This window comes from Oryza brachyantha, chromosome 1 (genome assembly GCF_000231095.2).
Source record: "Oryza brachyantha chromosome 1, ObraRS2, whole genome shotgun sequence".
NCBI lineage: Eukaryota > Viridiplantae > Streptophyta > Magnoliopsida > Poales > Poaceae > Oryza > Oryza brachyantha.
Window position 1 is genome coordinate 10,988,888 of NC_023163.2, and position 18,608 is coordinate 11,007,495.

At 41.2% G+C, this 18,608-nt stretch overlaps 2 protein-coding genes across 3 annotated transcripts; both read right to left on the minus strand.

Annotated features, from left to right (window-relative positions):
- Positions 1 to 765: 765 nt before the first annotated feature.
- On the minus strand, positions 766 to 10,877 carry LOC102718215 (putative disease resistance protein RGA4). Its single transcript, XM_040521239.1, is given in 5 exon segments — positions 766 to 1,150; positions 1,769 to 5,817; positions 5,819 to 6,582; positions 10,454 to 10,677; positions 10,771 to 10,877. Coding segments are annotated over 3 exon segments (4,611 nt in total). The 5' UTR covers positions 6,340 to 6,582; positions 10,454 to 10,677; positions 10,771 to 10,877; the 3' UTR covers positions 766 to 1,109.
- Positions 10,878 to 12,900: 2,023 nt separating this feature from the next.
- LOC102718495 (respiratory burst oxidase homolog protein B) lies at positions 12,901 to 18,227 on the minus strand. 2 transcript variants are annotated; one of them, XM_006644101.3, is made up of 13 exons: positions 18,019 to 18,227; positions 16,630 to 17,227; positions 16,380 to 16,539; positions 16,106 to 16,154; positions 15,900 to 16,013; positions 15,392 to 15,826; positions 14,753 to 15,139; positions 14,568 to 14,660; positions 14,313 to 14,428; positions 14,125 to 14,227; positions 13,872 to 13,951; positions 13,227 to 13,738; positions 12,901 to 13,141 (listed from the first exon to the last, which is right to left on the minus strand). In XM_006644101.3, exons 2-13 carry the CDS (start codon positions 17,186 to 17,188, stop codon positions 13,032 to 13,034), a joined length of 2,718 nt encoding a protein of 905 aa, XP_006644164.1. In that variant the 5' UTR covers positions 17,189 to 17,227; positions 18,019 to 18,227; the 3' UTR covers positions 12,901 to 13,031. The 2 variants fall into 2 exon arrangements, with proteins under 2 accessions (XP_006644164.1, XP_040376741.1); XM_040520807.1 differs by lacking the exon at positions 18,019 to 18,227 and adding an exon at positions 17,755 to 17,841.
- Between the last annotated feature and the right edge of the window lie 381 nt (positions 18,228 to 18,608).

Here is an 18,608-nt window from a genome sequence, read left to right on the forward strand (position 1 = left end):
TTGCTATAGTTGCCACAATTAATTCTTCTACGGGTCCAATTTTTTTCTGTGACCACCGCAGGCAAATCTACCACAGGAGAAGCTTCAACAAACTGAAGTTAAATGACACTTGGATTATCTTACTTGCAGGTCATGTTAACTGAAGAAGAGGTCAAGAACAACAATCAAAATTAGTATCTCCTGCATTGCTACTAATATTTCAGAAATTCATATCCTACACATCAATGATGTTGCTTCAGTTCATAGGTTTGAACCTAATAATAATGGCCATTGTTTTCTCAATTAACATAAAATTAGCATCTTGCATCTGCTATCTATTGCATTTATCTTGCAACTTGGCATGTTGCTTCCCGATTTTTTTTTCTATAAAATATGGTAGCAACGCATCGAGTATTATTAGCATCTATACAAGCCAAATAAATGAAAGTGTCTTGGTCTATTCAAATTACTAGGGAAAAGATATTATCATATTCAATTTCTTTGGCAATTCAACAATGGATGTACAGGAATAGGACATGGTAAAAAAACCATAAAATGTCACATATTAAAACAGGTGTCTGAAAATAATTAATCATACCTGCAACAACAAGCAGCGATTTTAAGGGAATCAGCGGTGTATGATCGCCAAACAAGGATGGACAGGTCTTGATTTGGCTGTAAACATGGCAAGTAACTCGCTTGGATAAATGCTCCACAAATTTCAATATTTCTACAATTTAATGCAGGTAGTGTTGATATTACTAGTCTGCTTGGTTACTTTCCCTCAGTAATCTGTGTTGATATGGATAGTGATAGAATACTAATATCTTTGGATGGCATATCTCCATGTCCTTGGTTTTGACAGTGTTGGCTTTGGCCCTGATCATGTACAATGTCAAAAAACAGATATATGAACAAATTTACCAATTATAAATATCTATAAAGGATTAAACACTATATTGTGTGTGAGTTTCTCTGGCATCCTTGGAGAAGTATGTACCCCGTCACTATCTGAGAGAGATAAGAACTATACGGTTGACTGATTAGATACAATCGACAATGGTGGCATATTTCTGGAACTTGGGTATATACGAGGTATATATACCTCACAGTGTTACTCAAGAACTATATTACTCTAAGGTGGAGGTACATACCTCCTGAGTGTATATCCCTGAAAAACCAAAGTAAAAGAACTCAAAAACATATACAAAGATGAGTTGACATCCATCTAGCACAAATAAGTCCCAAACCAAGAACAATCTTCTGAAAGATAAAAACTATTGCTAGCACTAATTTCAAGCTAATCGTTGATAACAAACTAATTTGGTTTTAACATCCGTATGCATTTTATAATAAGAGAGCATCAAAACGAAGTCCATCAAACAACTGAATCTTTACTATAAGATTTCAGAGGTAGTCATGCTATTTTATTTTAAAGCAATTTTGTAGTCCTTAAGAAGAAACCAGGAGGTATCAAATTTCAGTTTAAAATTTTGGTATCTCTTACCTACATACTAGAAGGTACTAAATTTCACACTAAATTTTCAGTACCTTTCAGTACCTACTCAAGGATCGTAAATTGCTCTCTATTTTATTAAACCATGTAATGCCTACTAGGATGTGTAAATAACCCTGTAACTTTCAGAATCTCTTGCATATCTCTGAATTAATCAATGTAGATGCCTAGATAAATCGCAACAACAGATCAGTAACAGGAGATGCTAATCACATGCTTGGGAGAAAGATTAAAACTGCTGTCCATGTGAGAAATAGAGAAATTGGTCTCTACCTTCAAAACAGGCGTCAAGATGTTTCTTCCGGAGGCTTGGGAGCCGCTGCTGCAGGCTTGTAGGGAGCGCTTTTATAGCCGGACATTTATGGATAGTAAGCTGTGTGAGATACGAGTATGCTTGTGGCACATTTGGTAGGGATGACAGAGTTTGGCAGCCCGAAAGCCGTAGTTCTACCAACTGTGGTGGCTCTCCAGAATGAGATTGCAGTGATTCTAACCCACTGCATTCTTCAATATATAGTTTTTTGAGGGACGGTGGCAGATGCAACACCCCTGACAAGCTATCACACCCATGTAAGCTCAGATATTCTAGGCATGGAAGGAACTCTGATACAGCTGCAGTTGCCATGGTATCACTGCTAGGCCCTTCAGTCAATGCTGACCTGCATTGATGCTTGCTGAAGATAGACTCCAGCTCAGGACAGAACCATATGTCCATCTTCATGAGAGATGCTGGGGCGCTGAAGACTTCTACCAGACTTTCACAAGACTCTATCTTCAGTGACTCCAACTGTGGTAGGATTTGGTCTTCACTTCCTGATGGTGATTGCCCAGGAGCTTTTGCGTGGCCGGTTAGCTTGTTGCACCCAGAAATCCATAAGCCCCTCAAGGATATTAAGTTTCGGAACTCTTTCTCTGGCCAGTGTACGAACGAATTGCAGCTATGGATTTCCAAATCTTTAAGCTGTGCAAAACATGCCCATAGCGCTTGTGCACCCGAACTAAAGTACAAGTTGCAGGCATGTAACTTCATAACTGTGAGAGGGGACTGGTGGTTCCAATTGTCCTTGCCATCTACTAGTTCAATCAAACTGTGTCCATCTGGCTGTGTTGTTTCTGTGCCTTGGACCCACAATTTCAAATTTGATAATGAAGTCATGTATCTAGGAGCCCATAGGGATATTTGTTCATTGGCTCCTACTATATGCAATACATTGAGCTTTGGTGCTCTAGGTAGAGTTCTGAGCTTTGGGCATTTCTTAATATAAACACATTCTAGGTTATGGAAGGTTGGTTGTTTAGCATGTGTTTTTCCCATTGCACCCCATATGTTGAAACCCTCTGCGTCGTCTAACCGGAGTTCCTTTAGTTGGGGAAATGCTGAGCATCCTGTAATATCTTTACCAACAAGTGTAGCTGCTGGTAATGCTATCAGTGCATGACATTTCCTTATTGTTAGTACCTCAAGCCGAGGAAAAGTTAGTCCCCCCCAATTGCGGAACATTCTCAAATCATACAACTCCAGAGCCTTCAACACTGGAAATACTGAGTGTGCAGTAGTATAGTAGTCACCACACGATTCTCGAACAGATGATGCTTCTGGTAATGCTGTTAGTTTTGGGCAGCTACTAATTAGTAAATTTTCAAGTTGAGGAAATACTGTGAGCTGTCCTTGAATTCCTTTAACTGAATCCCATCTTTGAAATATATTCAAACCTGTCAACTTGAGTTCCTTCAACGCTGGAAATGCTGAGTGAGAGAGAGCATAATGGCCAACACACATTTCTCCAAGCAATGATGCTTCCGGTAATGCTGTTAGCTCTGGGCAACAATAGATTACTAATTTCTCAAGTTTGGGAAACATTGCTTGCCGTACCTGAATTCCTTCAACTGACGCCCATCTCTGAAACCTAGATAATTGTTTCAGCTTGAGTACCTTCAATGCCGGGAATGCTGACTGTGCCACCGTATAATCTCCACCATTTGACTCTTCCAGAATTACAGCTTCTGGTAATGCTGTCAGCTCTGGGCAGCTATGGATTACTAATTTATCAAGCTGAGGAAATATTATCCGTCGTCCTTTAATTCCTTCAACTGACTCCCATCTCTGAAAGCTGCATAAATTTTTCAGCTTGAGTACCTTCAATGATGGAAATGCTGCTGAGTGTGCCGTTGCATTATCTCCACAGTTTGATTCTCTCAGCAGTCCTGCTTCTGGTAATGCTATCAACTTACAATATTGAATAAACAATTTCTCAAGTTGAGGAAATATCATCAGCTCCCTTTGCATCCAATCTACTTCACAACATCTCTCAAAAGCTGGCAGATTAACTAGGATAAGCTCCTTCAGTTTTGGGAAAGTGAAAGGTGTAACACCACTGCACAAGAATTGCAATTTTCCCAGTTTGTACAACCGAAGAACTTTTAGAGCAGGTACTTGGCTCAATGGAGGAAGCTTCTTGGAGTTACCGCAATCACAGAGAATAAGCTCAACCATGTTCTGCAGAATACCCATCCATGTTGGGAATCTGGAGCCTTGGTAGGACGATATCCTTAAAGCCTGCAATCCATGATGAGGTTTTAGACCCTTGAGCACCTTATCATAGTGATGTTGATTGTCCTCGTGACTAGAATCCCATCTTAAGATCAGTCCTCTGAGTTGCTTCATATTGCTGAGGTTTGCTGCTTCAGCATCCGCTGCTGTCACATTTTCAAGATGACATAGCTCCAGTAGACCACAAAGGTTTAAGTGATGCAATGCTCGAACATTCAAGGAATTAGAGCCAGTTCCTGCTACAAAACAAGAAAGGGTCTGTAAGGAAGTGAGTTGTCCGAGGTCTTGAGGAATACTCTTCAACTCTGGACAGTTATCAGTGTAGAGGTGACGGAGAGCGGTCATATATTTCATTTGCCTTGGAAGTCGATCAAGATATATGCAGTGAGAAAGGATCAATGTCCGCAGGTTATATAGAATACTTATGTCCTCCGGAAGTGCATCAATACGACTTCCAAACAGATCAAGGTACCTAAGGTGAAGAAGATGCTTTGGTTTCAGACGAAATATGCACGATTCATACTGTATTGCCTTCACAGAATTGCATTTTGATAAATGAGGCAAAGAACCAATAATCAGTCCACCACATAGCAATGTTTGGATAGCTGGAGCTATGTTCTTTAGATAATCATTGAATAAAGTTTCCGACTCATAACATGATAAAAGGACATGTCGAGCAGTATGTGTTAACAACTCCCTTTGCCCTGGTTCATCCGTTACAGTAACACATTCATTTCCCATGATAGACAGTGCAACATCATGCATAAGATCATGGATCTTACATGTAGTTCTCGAGAAATAGCCATAAGTCCATTCATCATTGTAAATTGGCACTTGCTTGACATCTTGAAAGAATGATCTTGAGGCCAGCTCATTGAAAATACGGTTGCCAGCGGTTTCAAGATGAATGTTATTCTGTTGAGGTATTAAGTCATTTGCGATCCAAAGTTGGATCAGCTTATCCACATCAATCTCGCAGTCTTTGGGAAACACAGCACAAAAAGCAAAGCATTGCTTCATATGTGATGGCATGTCAATGTAGCTTAGCTTAAGTATTGGCAAAATTCCAGAACCCTCGCTGCAATTGCTTCTACTTAAAACAACCTTCCATTCTTCCACGCTGGTCTTGGTACGCAGTACAGAGCCAAGCGCAGTTGCAGCTAAAGGAGAGCCAACACATTTCCTGGCAACCTCACTAACCATCTCAACTAGCTCATTAGGCTCACTGCCCTGTGAACTGAATGCTCTTGATTTGATAATTTCCTCTATGAAGTTATCCTTCAAAGCTGCAAGGTCATAAGCTTGTACTGTACCCATGATTTCAGCAATTCCTTTCTCACGGGTTGTTGCCAATACGACACTACCAGAGCTACCAAGTAAAAGGCAGGCCTTCAACTTCTCCCACTTATCAGCCTCTCGGTTCCAGACATCATCCAATACAACGAGGAACCTCTTCCTGCTCACTAATTTTTTAAGGCGATCCAGTGGTGAATTGTTCCTCGTTTCTTCATCTCCATCCCTTCCTTTGGTAGCTGCTTCAACTATATTTTTGGCCAGGGTATCCACATCAAAGTTTTCAGATACACACACCCATAGCTTCAACTGGAAATGTTTCTGAATTTCAGGATCATTGTAAACAAGCTGTGCTAAAGTGGTCTTGCCCATTCCTCCTATTCCAACAATTGGAACAACTGCAAGACCCACATTGCTAGATTGACTAAGCAATATGTTAACAACCTTCCGCTTATCTTCTTCTCTTGATTTTGTAGCAAATTTTAATAGGGTCGAAGATGTCAGAGCTTGTTTGTCTCCATTGCTTCGAAGCTGGAAACTGAGGTTGGAATCTAAACCCGAATGCATTCATCTCTGATACAAGGACTTCCATATTATGCACAATCCGGCAGAGCTTCTTACCCATCCTGTAACGAAACATGACAGGGTTGTGAGAACGGAAGAGTTTTACTGTATCGAAGCCAAGATTGGTGTAGTGCCCATTCTTCTTGGCTTCACGCCGGAGCGCCTCATAATTGAACTCGTCGAAGACTTGATTTGCTTCATATGCCACTGCCTTGAGCTCCTCAAGCCAGGCCTTTGCTCCTTCTCTCTGTTCTGATGCCTGCTCCTCAGCATCAGATATGACATCCAGGATGGCTGGTAGCTTGCGCTTGAGGATCTTGTGTTGGGTTTCCATCCCCTCCATCACCTTGTACTGCTCCAGGAGGTAGCTGGACGCCTTCTCCTTCAGCATGGACACCAGTGGACCGACAACCATGCGGGCCACAAGGTCAGCCATTAGAACACTGATAATTCACAATACACTCGCAGGAGGAAACAGGAAAACACAACTGCAGTGTGAAGAGAAGAGAAACTTCCGTGATTGTTTTGAGGAAAAAAATGGTAGCATATGCTAGTACTGAGTTGCTGGGAACCATGGATGTGTTTGCTTGTTCACGTCCACTAGTACAATAAAAAATGGCTGTAGTACTAATGGGCCAATGGCTGGCCACATTAATGCCATTAGTTTGTACAACTTGATCTGTAAAAAAATGAGAAGGCAGAAAACCCATCCACAAATTATTATAGCTCAGGGCCAGTAGACCTCATATGACAGAAACTTTGGTCAAAAGACATGACCCCCCCCCCCCACCCCCCACCCCCACACACAAAGCGTCCACACAGTTTATTTTATTTTATTTTGAAGTTGGCAGGTAGTTAGCTGGAGGACTATTTGGCATATCCTCAAAAAATGATATATTGCTTAAAGGGCATATCCAGTGTCACAGTGTGTGATTAAAAGACTTACAAGTGTTCAACTGAGTCACTCTCATCTTGGGCCTAATCAATCAGGGAGGAAAAGGAAACAAGTCTTTCAAATTTGTGCAATGACACATTGGCACCATATGGTTCTCGGTGCAGATGCGGAAGAAAGTTATTCATTTCTTTAGTAGGTTATTTTCCAACTATTATACTACTCCCTCCGTTTCACAATGTAAGACTTTCTAGCTTTGTCTAGGTTCATATGGATACTAATGAATCTAGGCATATATATAAATCATATACATTCATCAATTGATGAATTTAGGCAAGGCTAGAAAGTCTTACAATATGAAACGGAGATAGTATTTGTTATAGGATCTCAAATTTTCTTGCTTTACAGAACCTACTGTCCAGTATGCTGATCGAATTATTATGAATCCACACATAAGCTATTTCAAATAATGAACAAGCTGGGTAGCAATTGGCTCAGTGGATTTCTACTACCTGCGAGACTCAGGTTCATCAGCTTAAAAAGCTCAAAGCTTGAATATCGTTGTTGCAATAATAATGCAATAAGTTTTTTACCACCTTTTAGAAAGTATCTAGATGTACCAATTTTTTAGTGTAAAATATTAGTACCTATAGGTATATAGTACCTGTAGATTCCAAATTTTTACACTAGAAAATGTGATCTCCAGTTACCTTTTCAAGGATGATAAAAAAGCCCAATAATACAACACATTTAGCATTATAGCATAGTACAGCCACACTGCTCACTTAGACAGGGACAAACAACTTGACAACATAACCGAAACACCCAAACCAAGCACAAGGAGCCTGCATTAGAGATATACAGCTAACAAAGATAGCAAACATAGAGTGCAGAAGCAGTAGGAAATACAGCATGCAGAAGTAGCCTATGAAGGAGCAGCAGCCATAGCTAAATGATAAAGTTAACCTAACGATCCTAGAATTCCTAATTGTTCATCACTTGATGTTGCCTGTCTACCTTGCACAAGATAACTTTTAAGGCCCATTATCTCCCCCCATTTTTGTTTCGAGAATCAGGGGGAACTTCACCTTGTAAACTAGTATACGGCTATATGCCCATGAAACCAATCAACATGGTACTAAACCTCCATGCATCATTTGCTTTGGAAACTTTAGAAGTGTGCTAAAGGCATTCCAATAAAAGCTTCAGTTTCCATTAATTAAGACCACCTGAAGAAGGCTGGCATATGAGATGGCATGCCACCAGGGGATCATTCTGGGTTTTGCCCATGCCCTCCTGTCAACCAGTCAATCTCCAGGGATCAGTAATCTCATCTCCGGAACCTGAAGCTTGTGACAATTTAGATTTTTCCTATTCAAAATGCTATTTTATCTGAACTATTTGTATTTGTGTACACAGTCGATGGGGCAATACATATATTTGCTAGAGTATTCCTTAGGATAGGAGTCTTGTCAATTTCTGACACGAATTCATGTCCCTTTAATTAAATAGAATAAATCTAATAGGTTCCTTAAAAGTTATAGTCTACATGGATAATGTATTGCAAGGTTTTCACATCGCCCAAATGATGAGGATATCGACGTCCAACCAAATTGAGTATTTATTTGATTCAATTTTGTACATACCAGTAACACCATTCACTTAATTTTTCTATTAATGTATATCCTTATCCACATAGGCTAGTACACTGAAAAATAACCATAACATATGTTACCAATGTAGTTTTCATCTAAACCAGTAAGTGGGAGAGGTTTAATTTATGTCTTCATTTGGTTCACCTTGATGCAATTGATCGAGTTCAATAAAACTTCCATCATCTAAAAAGGTAAGTGGGAGGGATTTAATTCATGTCTTCTTTTGTTTCTTTTATTTTTGGAGTCATACTCATGTTTTGAATAAGCCGTATCAAAACAGGAGAAAATTGCAGATTTGACAATCCAAACAACGCGTTTCGCAATTATAGGACACGAAACATTGGACACTTGATTATCATAACATTAGGGGGGTAATCTAATCTAAATACATGTATTTTCTTAGGAAACTACCCATTTGCCCTTCCACTGTATTCCGTATACACGCATTGTTCCATCGTTCTCTTCTCTCCCGATCGATCGCGTACGCCGAGACAAATGCCAACACCGAGACTCAAGAAACACTGTCATTCTCTTCTATCCGCCAACGCCGATACTCTCGTGATCGACATCACATGGAGCCGACGGCTGGCCCTGGCCGCTCCCTGTGAAAGATTGTTCTTTTGTACTGCTATGATTAAGGATGGTCAGAAGTTAACATCGTCTGCTGCTGGTATTTGTTTACTGTATTGCTTTGACATGTTTCTTTTGTATTGCTTTGTGCCTGTATTGCTTTGCCGGGCGGCCAGCCAGGCTTCACAGCTAGCTAGCAAGCATGGGCACATAAATTTGCATTTTTCGGTTAGTGAACAGTGTATACGGCGGATTTAGGTTTCAGTTTGGCAGTTCCTTCTTCTGCTGTATGTATCTGACAAGTTCAGAGTTCATCGGTCGAGTTGTGGCTTGGCTGCCTGCTCTGTAATTCTGTTCGTCTCCTTTGATCGCCAAGTGCAAAAATAATATCATTATTTTTTATATTTATTTATCTCAGGGAAGTCTGTAGTTCTATAGAATTGTAGTTGATGGAGGGGATTTTTGATCCAACTCATAGCTTCCATTAGGAAGGATGATGATTTCCTTTCTCTGAAGAATTCAGTAGGAAGGATGATGTCATTTTGCAGTTTACTGTATCACTCTCTCTCTCTCTCTCTCTTAAGATTATGATTAGGAGCGTTATCATGGGCTTGATTTTGGTGCAAATCTGGAGTTCTGAAGATGGGCATGTTCAGTTTGGTTGGTCTCTTCAGGGTTGAGACAAAAGGCTTGTCTTTTAGCATTAGGATCCATCTCTGAACTAATCAAGCCCATGCTCGACAATTCTCTGTAATTCTGCATCGACAATTCTCGGCCAGAATCATGGCTGTGGGATAAAATCTTGCTATGCTTGCTTAGCAATTTATGGTTTTGCCACGGCATCTAGGAGCGTGCGGTAGCTGCCTCAGCTTGACGACGATGATGAAGATGGGCATCCGTCCAGAACTAGAGTGATTCTCTGAACCAATCAGGGAATGGGTTTAAGGATGTTGAGCAGCAGAGTAGGAGCAGCAGCAGCTCAATGGAGTCGGACGTCCAAGAAGCCGCGCACCATGACGCCGCCGACCCCTCGGCGTTGGCGGAGAGAAGAGAACGATCTGCTTGGCTTCTCGGCGTTGGCTTCTGTCCTGTCGAACGCGATCGATCGGGAGAAGAGAACGATGGAACAGTGCATGTATAAAGTGGAAGGGCAAATGGTTAGTTTCGTAAGAAAATACATGTATTTATATTAGATTACTCCCTAATGTCATGAGAATTGAGTGTCCAATGTTTTGAGGGTTATTTTTACGAAGACGACGTTTCGTGCCCTATAGTTACGAAACGTTTTGTTTGGATTATCAAATCTACAATTTTCTCTCAAAACAGATAGCATCTTCAGCAGTACTACTAATTACGACAGATTCGAAGGGTGACGTTCCAAGGGATGACAAAAACAAAAAGGTTATAAAGTTAAAACGATGGAGACAATGTACCTCTTACGGCCCAGTGGTCAACTCATCCGATTCAAGAAGCCCTCCTGGTCTCCCGGATCCTCCCTCCACGACATGGCGGCGGCATCGACACAGCTTAGACGCCACCATACTGCATCTCCCTTCGGTGAAGCTTCTCACATCTCCCAGCGAACCTCGTGCGCGCCCGGCACTCACCCATTCCGCCGAACACCTTCCGGGTCGGGTCCCTTCGAACACGACCGGACCTGAGCAGAACGGAGGTCAGGCCACGACCAGATTTTCTTTTTGCCCAAGCCCCTCTGCCAGCAGCTCGCTGCTGCTGAAGGGCTGGTGCTTACAAGGACTCTCATGGATGGCCGCTTGGCTCCCCTTCGCCACCAGTATCGCCGCCGCGAAGGGAGAAGAAGCGCGGCGCCGCAACCGCAAAGGCGGTGTTTATTCATGGGCTTCGTATGAGGCAACAGGAGAGCAATTGAGCTGGAGGCCCAGAAGTTGGTTTCAGACTGAAAGGGAAGATGGTTTGGTGACCATGACATTAAAGAGTTGTAGGGTAGGAAGTTTCTTTTTTTTAAAAAAAAACACATATATCATTGAAGTGAAAAATCATAAAAATAAGGTTGGATATCGAAAAACCATAAATATAGGGGCTCCATTGAATTGGACCAGGTTCATTGAGTTTCGATAGGTGGAACATTCGTTACCCACCTACGTATGCATACCATGTTATTTGGGTGGGGTGTAGGACCCATTTGAATTTTGGGTACGAGGAGGATAATATCCATTTTACCTAATTTGGCCATAACTATTTAGCGTGTATAAACTTGGCCATAAAATTTTAAACTCATGTTTACACAGTAAAAAATCAAACCTAAATGAAATTTGGTGAGATAATTTTTTATGTAGAAAAGTAACTTTATATAAATTTTGATCTATTTTTACACATGAGACCACATATCTCTCCCGCTACCAATTGAACTACCTATAACTACTAGGTAATACGCATATAATTTGGGTATGAATATAAGTTACCCAATACCCTTCCTAGTGGCAGGTCTATCGACTGGACTTTCACTTTTGATAGATCTCGCGAAGAGGGAGCTCATCGTGTAGTTCAATTTAGGAGTTGTAGTCATACCAAATATACACTTACTACTATTTGCTAAAACATCTTATATTATTGTAATATTCTTGGCTCAATTTGATATTTGCATGGTAATTATTTTTTTGGACAGAAATATTTGAAATTTATGGTCTCCCAACACCCTAAGGGCATCTTCCATAAGAAGCTCATTTTTAGTTTAGAAAAATTGTTTACATTCAGTCAATATTTATTCAAATTTTAATTTATTTAAATTTTCATTCTATCGGTCCACAAAATGCTTCCATTTATGCCATTTTCGAGTGAGTTTTGAAATTTACATTTTAAAAATTCACTAATTGCGCATGTTTTTTCAGTCCAAAAGTTTTAGAACTTTCATTCTTTCTGTTCCCTGAATTATTTCTATTTTCATAATTTGGAACATAATATAACTAGGTTGAGCATGCAGTCTGGCATGAGAGGTGCATCATTTCTAAACTTCTCTCTCTAGTTGAGTTAAAAAGGTTAAAATAATGGTCATAGTGTATTTTACCAAATTACCATAAAGCCAAAATATATATGCCAAGCAAATACTTAGTTTCGAAGTGTCTCGTGACAAATAATACAGAACTATGATGCCCTATGCCAAAGACATGTGGTTGATTGTTTGGTTTTTCCAAATAAAAAATCAAATGACATATTTACAAACAAAAATAATATATGAATAGAAATTTTAAATACATGTCCTTAGTAATCTAAAAAGCAAAGCAAGATTTGAAAATAAACTAAGACACAAAATCAACTCTACGTTTAAAATTAAAAATTTAAAATTAGCTTGTAAACATAAATAGAAGTGAATAGGGGTAAAGTTTTTAATGCGACACCACAATTTCCCTCGTTTATAGTTAGATATCATATCATCATGTTGCCGTATTATCAACCATGTTCAAATGCATTGTTTCATAGTACAAATGATAGTTCAAAGTTTTCCTCGGATTTATTAGGAAAGGATGTATTTTTTCCGTAGATCTGGTGTCTTTAATCAACTGCAAAACTTATTTTGAGGATGCCTATGCGACCTTCTCGGTGGGAGAACAACTTTGCGATGCCAAAAGGTTACATTTAAAAAAAATACCGGATATATATTCTAAAAAGAATTACTAGAAAGCTTTTACAACAAATGAACAAAATACCCAATAGTATGTGACCTATCAAACAGGACAACATTGAAGCTGCAAAACCGGAACAGCACAAGGTTACAATAAGGAGAACTTCCCTTCATCTATTTCAGCTACAACATGAAGCATTCGCGACAAAGCTTCTTCCACTAGGGGTGTACATCATGAACAGACAGTACTCTAGTAAAAATACAAGCAGATTTTTTACATCTAAAACAAAATAGCACCCATCATTTTTCATTTATTTTATCCAACTTTTCTATATATTAGAAACCATATAATTCACATCATAAGAACTACATACAAAACCCATACACTGGTAATTATCAGCTTATACCATTAATTAGAAGTTCTCCTTGTGGAATTCAAACTTAGTGTTTGTCTTGTGGGTGAAATCTGCTGACAACTGCCTTAGCTGTGGAACCAGCACAGGCTCACCACAGTAGAACACACCTGAAGGAAAAGAAAATCAATGGTTAATAGGTGATGGATCATGGACATTTCTACTACTGGGTTTGAGAGGATAGGAAGAACATACCGACGCGCTGGTTCTCATGGCTAACCGCAACTTTCTTGAAGACACTTCGCCAGTTAGGCCGTGCGAAGTGCGTCTTCACGCTGGTTCCTGACAAGATATCGACACCCTTCTTCGCATGCTGGAGTTCTTGGAGCATGTGAATGAGAGCAGAGCGAGCATCGCCTTCCTGGTACACGCTTGAGCAATGGTTATGGAGCTCAATGACTCCACCTTTGTCCTTCTCAGCCACCTCGTTCATGACGCCTCTGAACCATTCAAATGAGCCCTCCTCTCTTGTCACCCAGTAGAAGTAGGCTCTCTTCGTCATGAAAGGTCTCTTCTTTGCCTTGCTACTGACCTCAGGTTCTGTGGCTCCAACTGACCCTCCACCCTGAATGTGGTTAAGCACATCCTTCACAATGCTAATCAAAGGGGTGGCTCCGATGCCCAGCCCGATGAGAAGTAACACATCATATTCGCGGTAATCTTGTGCCGGTGCACCATACGGACCATCGACCAAAAGTTTCGGGAATCTGGCCCATGGAAAACAGAGTTATCATGAGATGAAAGTTTCTTTTTTCGATAATGAAAATGTTCTATGATGATATGAAGGAATATGTTGCATTTCTGCTTTTCAAGACCAAATCAAATATTAGTGTTTTGCACCTTGCTTTGTCGTTCGTGATTGCCTTGGAAAGGTCAGCTCTAAGGAGTCCACTTTCTCCCTCAGTGGAAGGTCGGCATGCCTGGTTCAAGAATTTTTTGTTGTCATACTTATTGTCAAATCCATCAAGCAGATAAATTGGATGTGAAAAATGTAAAACATTGGAATTCAGGTGCTTAGAAATTCCTAAGCCATGTTTCTTAGGAGTTTATCAGTAGAACAAAGCACGAAATAAGAGGTGGATAGTTAACTTACCTCAGAGAAGACAGTCCTAAGCCGTGAAGTCCAATCACCCCTTGTGCGAATGTGGACGCTAAGATAATCATCTCCAGGTGCTGATGTTATGGAAAATGGATGCCTGTAACAGACAAATTATTGCTCTTTTAGTTATTCACTGAGTTTATGTTTGTTTTTTTTCTCCAGGAAATGTGTAAGAGCAGCACCATTCATATGGAGACACGGCGCTGCATTTTATGAAAATGTACTGCCCACTACGGTATCTGAAACCAGGTGGCTTCGACATATAAAGAGCCAGCACATTCCCTGGATACACTGCAACCTGTTGAAAGTATAGATGTTAAATGCAAAAAATAAAATATGGACCCAGAGTTTGAAAGGTGATCATATCTAAAGAAAAAGGAAAAATGTGGCTGGATACTAGTAACATGTAAGTTCAGGAAATATTTAATTAGTGGTACCTTCTGTATCCCAACTGCATCATGGCTCCTAAACAACCGAAGAATACGCTCGCTTACATACAGGAGGACAGGAACAGAGAGGTACATCCATGTCTAAAAATGATAAATGAATTAGAGATACACCATCATTACCAGTTATGATTATTAGGTTATCTTGTGTGATCAGGGTAAGTCTTCAGTATTACCGTTTTCTTGTACCAGTCCCTGCTTAGATACAAGCAGATTCCATGGACAAAGAGCAAAGTGTACACAATGACAAATAGGTGGTGGGTAAACCAAAAGGCATTGAAGCCAGTCATTTTCTTCAGGGGATTTGAGTCCTTGAGCTTGTTACGTCGGAACCATGGCTGGGCTAGTACAAATGCTATAGCCATGAGCACCACCATGACCACACCTGTCCAACCTTCAGTTCCCTTTACAAACCACCAATAGTTTGGCGGCCTTTTTTCCCCAAAGAAGGGCTTCATTGGTTCATATTGTGCATCACTTGCATGGAGCAGCCGGGGAAAATCACATGTCAGATGAGCACCTGCATGCAAAGCAACACCAACTGCAACACCTGCGGCTATGACCTGCACAGCAGTGACACATACATTAAACTTGATATTAGTCTCACAAAAGTCATATTTCGCATAGTTCTCATCCATGTGGCCGGATGCATCTTTTGATGTAGAGGCCAAGTTAATTTCCACTGTTGAAAAAAAATGTACCAGATGAACAGGTTACATGTTATTCATAGTGTGTTTACTTGATTATTAAAACACTATGTAAATGGAAAAAACCTGTCACTATGTTCAATGATGATTGAATCAACATAATGTTACCTTATGAAAGTTTATATTGTCATTGAAGGGTACAACGGCTCCAATCTGTGTCTTTGACCGAATCCAAGTGATTGTATTTCTGCAGACAGGAAGTAGGACCAAAGCCATGTTGAATTTGAGGGTCTCTGCAGCACCCTTTGCAGTGGTCACACAATAACCCATGATTTTAAATACAGCTCGGTTACGGTATTGCATGAACTTCCAAATGAAAAGGCCAATGCAGATTGAGAGCCATAGAGTCATAACCCAACTGCGCTTCCAGTTCTCCTCAAGGAAGTACATGAACTGCTGCCAGTAATGACGCATTGGGCTCATTTCTTTGTTAGATGCAAGCTTCATGCTAAGAGCTTTGCTAAGTTTGGAGCTGTGCGTGTTTGTCGATCTTGCAACAGCTTCAGATGGTGACTGCAGCAATAGTTCCTCCAAGTCCTCCATCTGTCAAAAATTTTAATGAGGCTAGGTCATAATTTGTGCATAATATAACTTCGATGCTTGGAATTGGACATACCTCAATGTATCCCAAGTTTCTAGGGTCCAGCTCTTCCATAATGAGTGCTGTGTACTCATCAGCTCGCTCCTTGATCTTGGAAAGTTTGTTTGCTGATGCACTAAGGGCAATAATCTGCAAAAGCACAATCATCCATTTAATACCCTTTAAACGCAGATCATATAGAAATTAGATTTTTTTTTTCAGTTTTGTGCTTTCTGACTGACCTCCTTAACCTCCTCTGCTGTGAGTCTTCCATCAGCGTTCTTGTCAACCCTGCACAACAAGAACGAATATTGTTAAGTACTGCAATAAATAGCTTAGTAGTTAGCACAACAGAAGCATACAAAAACCTGTTGCTTGAATTTTATGCACGAAACTGAGCTAGTTTTATGGTGCAATTTTGATTTGGCAAACTAATCACATAGAAAAATTATGGCCAGTTTCTTACAGAAAGAAATCATTACAACACTAGTGAAGTATTTTCCGGAGAATACTAACATGTCAAAGAATGTCCGAAGACGATTGTCAAACCCCTGATCAGTCAGTTGCTCAAAGAAATCTTTCAGCTCATCCTTAGTCAGCACCTGTTTTACTATCCCTCTCTTCCTCGCCAAAGCATCAAACATTTGCATTGCAAACTCGTCGGACCCATCCATTCCTGCACAACCAAACCAAACAACTGAATATATACCATCCCCCTAATGGATGTATGCACAGTGCAAATTCAGTCAAACTTGCTGAAAATTACCAATGCATTTCCCAAATCTTGAACGGAGAAGCACACCATCAACCTGCAGCTGATTGAAACGCTTCTCCACTGCAGCCCAGCCGTCATTGCCAACCTTTGCGTTCACAAACTGCAGGCCTTTGAGCGCCACGGCAGCACTGCTCTTGGTCCTGTCCAACCTCTTCCTCGCTCTCCTTTCAGACAGCTGGGCCTGCGGCGGCGCCTTCTTGCTCGAGCTCTTCATCTTCAGCCCATTGGTCACCTGCCTGAGCTTTGACGTCAGCTTGCCACTCCTTGATGAGGGTGACACCAATGGCAGGCCGTCAAACCCGGCACCATGCCCAGAGCCACCCTCATCTACTCCCCTGACTTCTTGGATTGCCACTGAATCACGCTGCACGTCGAGGGTGATCTCCACAAGCTCGTCGTCGTCCTTGAACCTGGCTGTCTTGGTGCTCCTGTTGCTTGACCCCAAATTGCCACTGTTTGGGATTAGTGAAGAAGCATCATCCTGTGACCTTGTTGATGTTGAATTGCCCAGGTCAGTGGCAGCTACCGTGCCTGCTTCCAGGTCAGCCATGTTCTTCTCTACTTGTCTAGACAATCTCTCCTTTCTTTTCTGTGGAGAAAGAATACCTTTGTTAGCAACCAAGATAAATTTCAGCGTGTGGAAGTGTTAGCTTGGTATTCTACCACGACAAACACAAAAACACACACACACAGAATTCATATCCTGGTGGACAAAAATCAGTGAAACAAAACACTCCACTGTTCATTCAGACCAAAACTGTCCTCTTTTTTTTCTAAGAAACACTCAGACCAACATTATCTGCAGTTTAGGTACAGATAAAAAAATTTTACAAAACTGAAGAAAGAACTGCAACTTAAATAGCAGGACTGTCTATCTTTCTGTCTGTCAGATCCAGAACTTCTTATCCAAAAAGAAAAATTCGGAAGAAAGAAAATTTTAACAAACCAGGGTACTTGTAATCCATCAGGAGACAGCCCTCGGGGATGTAAAGTTTCAGCAGCATTAGCAAAGCATATAACGCGATAAGAAAATGGGAAAAGTTCAAAACTGCGCCAAGAAACGGAAAGAACTCGCTCGAAATGGGACTCAAACATTCAGCAGCAAAATGCATGTACCATCTCAGATCTGGGCACTGCGGCTCTCCCCAAAATGTGGGAACACCCCAGCTCCAGGCCTCAACCCTCCCATACTTCTTGGTGCCACAGACACAGCCAGTGAGCAGTACTGAAGTGTAAAACCAAACGCTAAACACGGTGAACCCCAAGCGGAGAAGAAAACGAAAAAAAAAAAATGAAGCATAGACCAAGAAAAAGAGAGAATTTTTTGCAGGCTGAAACTTTGTGGGGGAAGGGAAGGGATAGGGAAGAAAGGCACTGTACCTTAAACCCTCTCAGAGATTCCAGCCACCCACAAAGTTGAGACCATGGAGCATTTCTTGAATTCCTTCAGCAGCAGCAGAAGTAGGGATAAACCGTGCAAAAGCAAATCTACCACGAACACGAGCGCTATAGATTTTTCTGGAACCTGAAATGAAACGCACCACCAACCCTTTGGCAAAATGCAGGTGGCCTCTCGCCTGGCAATGGCAGTGCTAGTGGTATATATCAGGAGACGTGCACGTTGGCCTCGCGCAAACTGACACTGGGACTGTGGGAGCAGCAGCTTCACAAGACAACAAACGAGCTTACTACTGTACGCAACACTGCTACTCTACAGGCTGCGCTGCTGGTGTGGTTGGCTGGGCAGGGCTGAGCTGAGCTGCGGGTGCGGGCTACCACCGGAGAAAGGCAGCCGTGCGCATGTGCTCGTGGTTGTTGGCCTCCCTTCACTGCACACTTGTGCGGAGGTTGCCGGCAATCACTGCGCTCTCTGCGTTTTGCTTCGGCTTTTATCCGGGAGTAGTAGCGACTATGTTGCTTAATGCTTATAGTGGTTCTGGTGGCTGCTTTTCAACGGTGAAATGTTAGCC

Excerpts from the sequence above, each read along its gene's own strand:
- LOC102718495 (XM_040520807.1), bottom strand. Across the intron at positions 15,140-15,391 it reads ACAATATAAACTTTCATAAG|GTCATAGCCGCAGGTGTTGC; the intron begins GTAACATTATGT and ends ACTGCTGTGCAG. Across the intron at positions 13,952-14,124 it reads TTAGGACTGTCTTCTCTGAG|GCATGCCGACCTTCCACTGA; the intron begins GTAAGTTAACTA and ends TTCTTGAACCAG.